The 10,399-nt window shown below is 57.0% G+C and overlaps 1 protein-coding gene across 1 annotated transcript in view; it reads right to left on the minus strand.

Moving 5' to 3' along the window:
• Positions 1 to 8,624, minus strand: part of NPLOC4 (NPL4 homolog, ubiquitin recognition factor) — a 32,004-nt gene extending 23,380 nt beyond the window's left edge. The window contains exons 1-6 of the mRNA XM_015559971.1: positions 8,589 to 8,624; positions 8,408 to 8,488; positions 4,958 to 5,070; positions 3,392 to 3,568; positions 1,961 to 2,009; positions 1,210 to 1,304 (exon numbers count right to left, since the gene is read on the minus strand). Of these exons, the coding sequence (XP_015415457.1) occupies positions 1,210 to 1,304; positions 1,961 to 2,009; positions 3,392 to 3,568; positions 4,958 to 5,070; positions 8,408 to 8,488; positions 8,589 to 8,609 (536 nt within the window). The 5' untranslated portion in view covers positions 8,610 to 8,624. The remainder of the gene's footprint in view (positions 1 to 1,209; positions 1,305 to 1,960; positions 2,010 to 3,391; positions 3,569 to 4,957; positions 5,071 to 8,407; positions 8,489 to 8,588) is intronic.
• Positions 8,625 to 10,399: the final 1,775 nt, after the last annotated feature.

Raw genomic sequence — 10,399 nt, forward strand, 5'->3', positions numbered from 1 at the left:
TTGATCTAACCCTTATCCCTGAAGGGAAATGCAGTGCTTTTTAAGTTTCATTAATTTATCAGCGACATTCACGCTGTGAGACACGTTCCTAGAGGTTTATAAAAATTGCTTTTTCTCAGGAAAAACTGATTAGGACACACAACAAAGGCATCTTCCCTCTGCTTTTGTCCAAAACAAAAACTGTGGCGACAAGCCTGCCAGCGAGGAAGCCACGGCCCTGTCAGGACATGGGGCGAGCCCTCTGCCCGTGTCCTGCCCACAAAACGGCCGAACACTCGGCCTCATCTCACAGGCCCCCGGCCTCTGCTCGGAGGGCGTGTGGAGTGCTCCGCGGTCGCAGGTTGGTGACAGGTACAAATGTGCCCCCGGATCCCACGGTCCTGGACCCAGACGGAAGAAAGGCTGGCAAATTCATGCCCCTGGTCCATCAACTTCCATAGCTTATCCCACTGACAGGCAAGAATGGGTGTCTGGTGGGAGTTTTTCTCCCGGCCAAACATTTTTAAAAGTCATTTTAGGATGTCAGCGGCTGTTAGAGCAAAACGACAATCAGGCCCCACGATCTGCTGACTCGGGCGGGAGTGAGAAATCACAGCAGGACGTGGTCGACAGGAGGCTCACACAGGCAAGGACTCGACATGGTTGAAAAGACATCAAAATGGTCTGTCTCCAGCCACCATCACGGCCTGCACTCACGGGAAGAGCTGCCTGCTGCCGCCGCCCGTGCCCACCTGGCTGACCCTGCAGACACGGCCAGCCCGTGCCAGCACCACTGCTCCAGACCCACAGGGCTGCTACACACCAGGCTCCGGGCGGGGGGCTGACGGAGGCGGTCCGACGTGACCACGGGGTGGTTCTGTTTTCCCAAAAAGCAGAGCAAAACTCAGACGCCAGCCACAACTGGCCACCATCACGCCTCATCTCATCCACCTTCAGCACCAAGTGGCCAGGGCACTGCCTACCAGGAAAGTTTGGGAAGTCCCTGGGGGCCTCCACAGTGGCATCGTCAGCCTGGCATGTGCCCCACACTCCAGGCTCTGGGCGTCAGTTTCCACCCACCTGTTTCTTTTCTACAATCAGGCAAACCCATGAGTCCAAGTGCGTCGGGCCCAGATGCCCATCTTTGCTTTTCTTACTTATCTGCCCGGTGGCTTCAGCCAACACCTACCAACACACAGCAAACTGTGCCGCCGCCTGCAGGTCACTTACTTGTCAGCGCCCCCGGTCAGCTTCCGGATGTAGGCGTGGAAGGACATGTGCTTCACGGGTGGCTCGAGGTGGTTCAGGTAGTCCTCGTCGAATGGCTGCCGAGATACAGAGCGGTCACACACCCGCGGTCCCACCTGCTGGGGCTGCAGGCTGGCGCGGGCGATCAGTGCGCAGAAAGGGCCAGGCCCACCGGCCAGGGGGGGCTGGGGCTGGCTCTCTCTGCCCCTCTAGGTCAGAACCCACCTTTTCTTTGGTGCCTATCTTTTCAAGATGGAAATGGAAATGGATCTCCATTAAATATAAAATGCCCTAAGTCAAATAAGATTGGGAAAATTTTTCCCCAAAAAGTCACAAGATGAAACAAGAAAGAGAAGCCGCGTGGCGACGGGCTGCCTCTGCCGTAACTCAGCCCAGCCGGTGCCGTCAGCATTATCACCAGACAGATCAGCGGGCGTGGGACTCAGGGCGAAGCAAATCTAAAAGACGACGAGCACAGAAGTGCCTGGCGCAGCTGTGTGTCAGGGTGAAAGGATGGCTCAGGAGCCCTGTAAGCACAGCCCTTCATCACAGCAACACAAACGCTGAGCCATCCACAATGCACCCCGAAGGCCAGGCCGCCGCCATAAATAAGGGCTCGCCTCTGTGCGGCCGGCCCTGGAGGGACGAGGAGGCCCAGGGCAGTAACGAGACAGGCCTTCTAGCCCCGAGGGCAGTGCAGGGCTCGGGGAAGCAGGAACCGCTCCAGACTTACCTCCAGAGGAACACAGTGCACACACTTCCCCAGCGGCCCGTGGCGGCACCTGCAAAAAGAAACACAGTGGTTAGCACGCCCGCTGCCTCCTGCCGCCTCCCGGCGCTTCTGACTCTAACAAAATCACAGGGAATGGGTGTAAAGTCATTTAAATACATAAAAATCTTAAGCAAATACTATAACGGGTCCATGGATACGGCAGACCCCGACAGAGGCAGGTGAACAACTCTAGTTTGGGAAAAGCCCGTAGGGGATGCCTGGCTCGGGTGCAGTCACTTCGGGCAGAGAGACCTGGGAGCTGCGCGCCAAGCCACAGTGGACGGGCACCCGGCACGAGGAGGACGGGCACCCGGCACGAGGAGGACGGGCTGGGTGAAAGCCCGGTGGTCCCTCCGGCTCAAACAATCCTTTTTGTTTGTAAATCCTTACCCAGGGTATTTCCCATTGCCTTTTCGGAGAAAACGGAAGGAAGGGAGGGAGAGAGACACATCGATTGCTTGGGCCTGTACGCCCCAGGCAGGGTGCCCTGAAAGCTAAACACGAGGTTCCCACTTCCAAGAGACAGAACCCTCTTCCCGTCTCCCCCGCTCCAGCTGAGAGAGGTCAGTAGCAGGGTTCTGCAATGGCGCCTTCCTTCCCACTGACCGGTGCCGGCTGGCGCTGAGCGCTGAGCCACGCGGCCAGGCTCAGTCAGAGCCCTTTCCAAGTGGGGTCCTGCTCTCAGGTGCCGTGAGCTCGACATTTCTGAGCAGCGGGCTGGTCTCTAAGAGGCGGGCTCTATGGCTAGAGGAGAGGTCAGCCCGCACATGCACACTCGGTCATGAAGCCTCAAGGCACCGACAGGGGAGCGGGCAGCGGCCGCCAGGAGGGAAGGACGTGGGAGAGGCTCTGTGCCGACAGCAGCAGAGCACCACTCGGGCTCTTGGATCCGAGACCGACAAGCCGCAAAGGCAGCGTCTGGAGCCCCCGAGCCTGGGTGTTGGCACCTCCACACACACGGAGGATGCAGTTAGCAAGACTCCGCTGCAGGCAGGCACCTTCCCTCAGGCAGCTCTGCTCCCCGAGCGCAGACGCAGGGGTTTCTAACTGCTTTCCTTAAAAGGAATTGAAAAATCTAAACGAAAGCACACGTCACAGGCATTTATGTGGTCCCAGGAGAAAAGCGAACGTTCGAAGGGGCACTGTCTTCAGCAAACAAGGTGTTCACTGAAGAACAGAAGCAAGTCCGTGCGTGTGATGCTGGAGCGGCTCTACCTCACTACACGGGGTGGCAGGGATGAGCCCCCTGCAGGCGCGCGCCCAGGCGTCACCCCTCCTCCCCCCTCCGCACGGAGCACTCAGGTCTCTCTGGGCACATCAGGGTCAACCTGGGTTCCTCCTGGACCCTCGCGACCAGCAGACGCGTTACAAACAGTCCCAGCCGGCACTCACAGCTGCGGGTCGCGGCTCCGGTAGATCTTCCCGTCCTGCCGGCTCAGGTACTGGTCGATCTCGTCTTCCACCACGTTGGGAGCCCCAAGAGCCTTCAACGCCACAGTGGCGGACGTCTCCATTTCCGACGAGGGTCCGGCCAGGCTCGAGGGAAACAGGAACAACAAATCGCCATGCCTGTTCAACGACAAACAGTCCAGGCCATCTTCCTCTGGCACCTGAGCTGCACAGACACCTCCTGGATGTGAGGGTCTGACCTCTGCCAAAGCCCAGGCCGACCAGGCCGAAAGCTCAACACGAGGCGGCCACTCTCAACAGAGACCCGACGGCTCTCCTCCCGTCTCCCCGCTGCTTCCAGCTCATAAAGGTCAGCAGCAGGGTCTCTGCAGCGGTGCTTTCCCGCCACCTGCATGTGAGCGCTGATGACACACGTCCACCTGCCTCTCCAGCCTCACACAGAGGGACACCCTGCCGACCCGGGAACACGGCGTTAGGGCCACCCTCATACACGGTGGCTCTGACCTTCGGTCTCCAGCTGCGGACTGAAAACACTGTGTGTTTACTGGGAAACATCTGTGTGGGAGTGGACCTGCGCAGCTCAGACCCTCGTGGGTCAAGGGCCAGCTGGAGTCACCACACAGACTGGGGGGCAGGCAGCTTCTCCCGCCATCTCATTCTCTGCTTGGCCCCCACTTCCCTTCATCGCTCCTTAGCCCCCTCTCCAGCCCCCACCCTATCTGCTTTGGACACCTCCTTCCATTTCTTTCTCCCTGTTCCTGCGCGGGCGTGGGCGCGGGCACGCACACACGGCACTGCTGGATGAAAACGAGTCTCAGACATACTGTCCGCGTTTGATTTTTTAAAAAATCCTCACCTGAGGATATTTTTCCATTGCTTTTTAGAGAGAAGGGAACAAAGTGGGGAAAACGGAGAGAAACATCTGTGAGAGAAACACATCGATTCGTTTCCTCCTGCATGAGCCCCCACCAGGGCCCAGGAGGGGGAGGAGCCTGCACCCAAGGTATGTGCCCGACTGGACTCAAACCCGGGACCTTTTGGTTGCAAGTCAACACTCTATCCCCTCAGCCAAACGGGCCAGGCATGCTTTTTTTTTTTTTTTTTTTTTGGTCAGAGATTTCTGCCTAGGCCCCAGGTTGTTTTTCTTTTTTCTTTTTTTAAATATATTTTCATTGATTTCAGAGAGGAAGGGAAAGGGAGAGAGACATCAATGAGAAAGAATCATCGATCAGCTGCCTCCTGCACACCCCTGACCAAGAATCAAACCCTGACGTCCTGGTCCATAGGTCGATGCTCAACCACTGAGCCAAACGGCTGGGCTGCGCTTGCTGTTCTCACGTGACCACACTTGGCCAAATCCACCCAAACACAGTCTGTCTCACCAGCACTTCCGGGGCTGCTCGACACTGCCAGTGAAGCGCCTCAGGACGCATTTGCGGCGCCCACGCTGTCGGCGGGCCGCTGTGGCCCCTGCCACCTGGGCGCCAGAGGAAAATGCTCGACAAGCAGCCCCCAGGGCCTCCCCCGCGTCTCCTCACTGGTACCCACTTGATCTTCAGCAGGTTGAGGGACTTGTTGGATGATGCTGTTATCTCTCCGGTCTTGTTTCTATTGATGTAAACTGAGAAGCCATTATTCTGGAAGCCAAACTCCTTTGCGACCTGAAAGAGCCAACAACAGATTTCATGAAACAGCTGTGTCAGTGCTGACTGCGCGCACGCCAGGCGATACGGGGACCCTCACTCAATTCAGAAGCTGCTCCTTGGTAACCAAATCTCTCGCTACTTTCGCTCTCGTGAGGAAATCAGTTCTGCTGACACAGATGTCAAGCAAAATGAGAAAAGTGGCCAAAAAGCAGCACAGCTCCACGTAACACTCGGACTGAGAGGCACATTTCAGAGCCATGACTGTCTGGGGTGCAACTTCTGTGGAAGCCCAGTGTAAAACCCAATTCCGACGCGGACCCCAAGAGAAGAATGAAGCAGCGAAAGACGCCTGCGCATCAGCGCTCAACGCCCGCTGGGCTGGGCGCGGGCCACGCACGAGGGCACCCAGCACACGGCAAGCAGTCCTCGTGCTGGCTCCACTCCGTACCAGAACAGTGAGTGCAACAGGCCGGGCTCCTGCCATCAGGGTCTGAACCCCAACAAGGGAGACAAAGTCAACGAGGACGGAGACCACAGGCAGGAAAGGAAGAGTGAGGCACGGAGACAGGGAGGCCCCTTTGAGGAGCCTGAGCAGAGCCACGGAGCAGAGCCACGGAGCAGAGCCACGGAGCAGAGCCACGGAGCAGACTGGGAAAGGGCAGGAGGACCTCGTCCACATGGATGTGCAGCAACTGACATGGAAATTCACTGGATGCTCCCGCAGAAGGGAGACGACAGAAGGAGCCGACTAACATAAAAACAGGTTAACAGAAACTACAGGAGAGAAATGAACAGGCCGAGGAACCCGGGACGCTGTCAGATGGCCCCCAGGAAAGAGTCAGAGCGGAGCTGAGAAACACCTTAATGAAAACGGCTGAAAACCTCCACCTGGATGAAACCACAGAATAACAGCCCGGGGAGCTCAGCAAACCTAGAGGAGGAAAAGAAGGAAGCCGTCCCAGCACATGGGCCCACGCTGACGGGCATCCTGGGCGCGCGGGGTCAGGTCTGTCAGCCCTGCACCGGCAGCTGGAAACACCCTCCCACACGGGTCGGAGGAGACCGTTCCCATCAGCCACAGGCAGGGGCTGTGGCCACAGGCTCACGGAAGAAGTGCTCGTGGACGCTCTGCAGGCTGCAGAACCACGGACCAGGCAGAACCCAGACTGAGGGGCCTGAGTGACACACGGGAAACTCACACAACGGCCCCGCGAGCCCGAGGGAGACAGGCAGGTCCCCAGGAGACCCGCACGCACCCTTCACTGCACGCGCTCCTCTCCCTGGTTCTTTTACCTGCGAGTGATGTCTCCTCTCACATGGACTTACTGATACAGCCTCGCATTTATTTACAATAAGGAAAGAGTTGACTTAATGATTAACTTTATGTACTAACCTATTTTCTACTGATTTTTAAAAAGGATTAAAACTAACTCCAAATCACCTTGTCATTCTGAAATTCTAAAAGTGATCAAAATGATCTTTAAGATGAAGTTACAATTTTATATCAGATATACTGAAATAAGCATTTGATACCATGTAGTTTTTTCCCAAGCTAAAAGTGGCATTATAAAATTAAGCATCAGGAAATTAAGACTGAAATTTTGTGTCCCCAAGTACAAAAAAATTAGGACTCAAGACTAAAAATAATAGCTTTAATTTGACTCTTCTCTGAAACGGCTTCGATATAAACTGAAATTAACTGGTGTTTCACCGATTCTGCAAAAACTATGCTTCCTGTAGACGAAGCACTGCAGCTGCCCCAGGAATGAGCCCTCCTCTGCAGGATGTTGGCTGTAGGGACGGTAAATACTCCCAGACGCAAACACTCAGAGGGGAGCCGCAAGAACAGCCCTCGGAGCGAAGGTGGCTGCAGACAGAAGAGCACACCACGGGCGTCCTGGTCCTGTCAGCACGGCCCCGCCCATGAGCGGGCCCCGGGCGGGCGGAGCCGGTGTGTTCACAGGGCTCCCGTGGAGCCACTGCCCCAGGAGAGTCTGAGCCCTGCACCTGAAGATGCCGGCGACACCGAACGTGAGGCTGGCCTTTGGGCACAAGCTCCGCAGAGCCTCACAGTGCCTCCTGCCTCCTCCCCCCAGCCCGCGGGGCAGGAGAGGGTGCGGGGTGGAGGAGGCGGAGGGCGCCCTGTGGCTGCCGGAACGCTGGCACCACCCCACTGTGACTGGGCCTCTGCTTCATCGTTTTCCAAGCCTCTCTCAGTACGTATCTTACTTCACGGTTTTAAAAAAAGTGTCCAAGTGTTAAGAGGCTGTGTCACATGCCGCTGGACAGCCAATTATGACCAGACTAGGAACCGCCCCGAGAAAGAACAGGTCGGACCTGGGGTGACTCAACAGGGGCCGCCAAAGGCAGACAGGACGCGGGCCTGGCGAGTGTGGCTTGAGGAACTGCCTGGGGTTCGGCTGAGACGCAGAGAGGGGCCTGAGAGGGAGCTGAGGGAGGAGCAGGAACCAAGCCTGAGATTCTGTGAGGCACTTGCAACGCACATGATGTCAGCGCACCTGCCAACCTCCATTCCAGCGGTTCTCAACCTTCTGGCCCTTTAAATACAGCTCCTCACGCTGTGGTGACCCAACCATAACATTATTTTCGTTGCTACTTCGTAGCTGTCATGTTGCTACTGTGATGAATCGTCATGTAAATACCTGATATGCAGGATGGTCTTAGGCGACCCCTGTGAAAGGGTCGTTCGACCGCCAAAGGGGTCGCGACCCACAGGTTGAGAACCGCTGCTCCATTCCCTTACAGGCATGAGCCACCTTCAACAAGGACCAAGGCCACCAATTGTGGGGACAGCAAGATGGAGCCAGCAGTGCCACAGTGGACGAAACATACTCTACAGGCAAGTTTGTGAGGGCAGAAGGCCACTTCAATGGCCCCCTGTAGGACACCTATGTGCAGCCCAATTATTCACTGTTAAAAATGAATACAGCCCTGTGCCTGGCCAGTGTGCTCAGTGGTTGGAGCACTGGCCTGTGTACCAAATGGTCTCAGGTTCGATTTCTGGTCAAGGGCAAATACCTGGGCTGCAGGTTCAATCCAGGCCCTGGTTGGGACATGTTTCTGGGGGTAACCGACTGATGTGTCTCTCTCACATCAATGTCTCTCCCTCCCTCCCTCTCTCTCTCTGTCTCTCTCTCTAAATCCCTTGGGACCTTGGTCCTACAACTGTGCGCAGTGCCCGCTGTGCCCCGATCTGATCCTATATCACCCCAGTCACACAGGCAGAGCAGAGCCTGACCCGGGAGCGGGAGGGACCAGGAAGTGAGGAGGGGAGAGAAGGCGGAGCCAGTGCAGGACCAAGAGCCTGAGGTCGACAGCAAAGCACAGGTACCTTCTTCAGAAACGCGGCCGCCGTCTCCCTCTTCGTCGCTGTGATCCGCTTCACCCCGTCCGGGGACTGGACGCGGATTATCTGTTGTAAATGAAACAAGATGGTCACGACCGGCTAGAACTGGCTCTATCCCCAGGGGCGTGTGCAGTCTCTCGGCGCCCCCTCCCCCGGCAGTGCCCACCAATGTGCCCAGGTGAAGCATGGGGCGAAGTCCACCGATTCTCAGCTTACTGCTTCACTCGGAAACACACCGCTTCAATTCTTGGCCGTCACCCATAGCATATCTGAAACACTGACACTTATCCTCAGATCCCAAAGCAGGGAAGGAAAAAGGCCCACCGTGAATCATGAATGACTGGGTTCCTCAAAAAGACCAAGCTTTGATTCAGGATCTACACACACACACTGAACTGATTTAAAAGCACCAGCCCTGGCTGGTGTGGCTCAGTGGATAGAGCGTTGGCCTGTGGACTGAAGGGTCCCTGGTTCGATTCCCAGTCAGGGCACCTGCCTGGGCTGCAGGCTTGATCCCCAGAGAGGGGGGCATGCAGGAGGCAGCCAATCAATAATTCTCTCTCACCATTGGTGTTTCTCTCTCTCCCTCTCCCCTCTGCTCTGAAATCAATAAAAACATGTATTTTTAAAAAGCACCACAGGAAATCTAGCTTGTCATTTACCTTCCCCGCCTCCTTGGAGTGCGGGGGCAGGGCTGTCATTTACTTGTAGTAAAGATGAAAGAAATGTGTAATACGGTGATAACACTTCGCAGGATTTTAAGAAAATGTAAAAGGCATCATTTCCAGGACTTGATTTCACGCTGATCAAAGCCTTCGGAAGGTGAGTGACTGCCTGGCAACTGCGGGGGCAGAAGACAGCACTGCCTGCCGCCAGACAGGTGACGCTCCAACCCCCTGGGGGGGGGGGCGGGTGCCAGAAAGAATATGCCGGAATGTTCCCCGCAGCAACCACGGCACTGCCCTGTCTGAAACACTTTCCGGGTGAAAAGTGCCACAAGCCCTTGTTTTAAAAAAAGATTCACCGACAGACAAAATGCCACAGCAGCTTCCATCTACGCTCTGCTCTCATCAAAGAATCACCCAGCTTTTCCTACAACAGCTCGGCTGCCCTCGTATCCTATCCGCTTTCACCGCCTGAAGAGGCTTTGCCCCGTTCCCTCCATTTTTACGGTTGTTTTCTATGCTCCGTGACCCCCGTTGTGGGGAGCATGAATACTGTCTTCCTTCTTGCTGCCTGGCTGTCTGTGTAGCTCCCTCATTGTGGGCAGCAAACGGGGGCTTTGGCTTCCAGCTGCCTGCACCCCTGGGAGCCCGCTCTGCTGGGGCAGCGCCTCCCCGTGACCCGCCCGCGTGAGGAGCCCAAGGCCGGCTCAGGGACGTGGGGACAGTGGGGACAGCGCTGGGCCTAAGGGTCACTCCACTGCAGGGCTACCGGCTACCCCAGGGGAACCCTGGCCCCGCCTCCACCGGCCACAGATACAACCCACACCCAGGGCGGACCTGCAAGGGGGCACAGCCCGCCCGGTCCGGGCTTCCCTGCCTCTGACTAAACGGCCAGGGGCTCCTGGGGGAGTCTCAGCACCACCCAGAGGACCAGGGGCGATGCCCACACACGTCTGAGAAGGCCGCTCTCGGCTTTCACCACCACCCCCTGCCCGGCCGCGGGGCTCCGGGCTGAGCGTCCACCTAGGAACCCGGAGGCCCGGTTCCACCCGGGTCAGGGCACAGGCGGGGGTTTAGGCTCCATCCCCGGGGCGGGGCGTGCAGGAGGAGGCCGGTCCATGACTCTCTCTCATCATGGATGTTCCTCTCTCTCTTCCTCTCTCAGATCAATAAAAACATTAAAAAACAAAAAGCCTTGGCATCGGTTTCAGAAGAAGGAAGAGGACCCCTGTGGTCCCCCACAACCCGGGGAGCTGGCCCCACACGCGGGCAGGAGCACGGGCCGCCCTGCGGGGAAGGGCAGGGCTGCGGG

The sequence above is a fragment of the Myotis davidii genome, unplaced genomic scaffold, assembly GCF_000327345.1.
Source record: "Myotis davidii unplaced genomic scaffold, ASM32734v1 scaffold211, whole genome shotgun sequence".
Taxonomy (NCBI): domain Eukaryota; kingdom Metazoa; phylum Chordata; class Mammalia; order Chiroptera; family Vespertilionidae; genus Myotis; species Myotis davidii.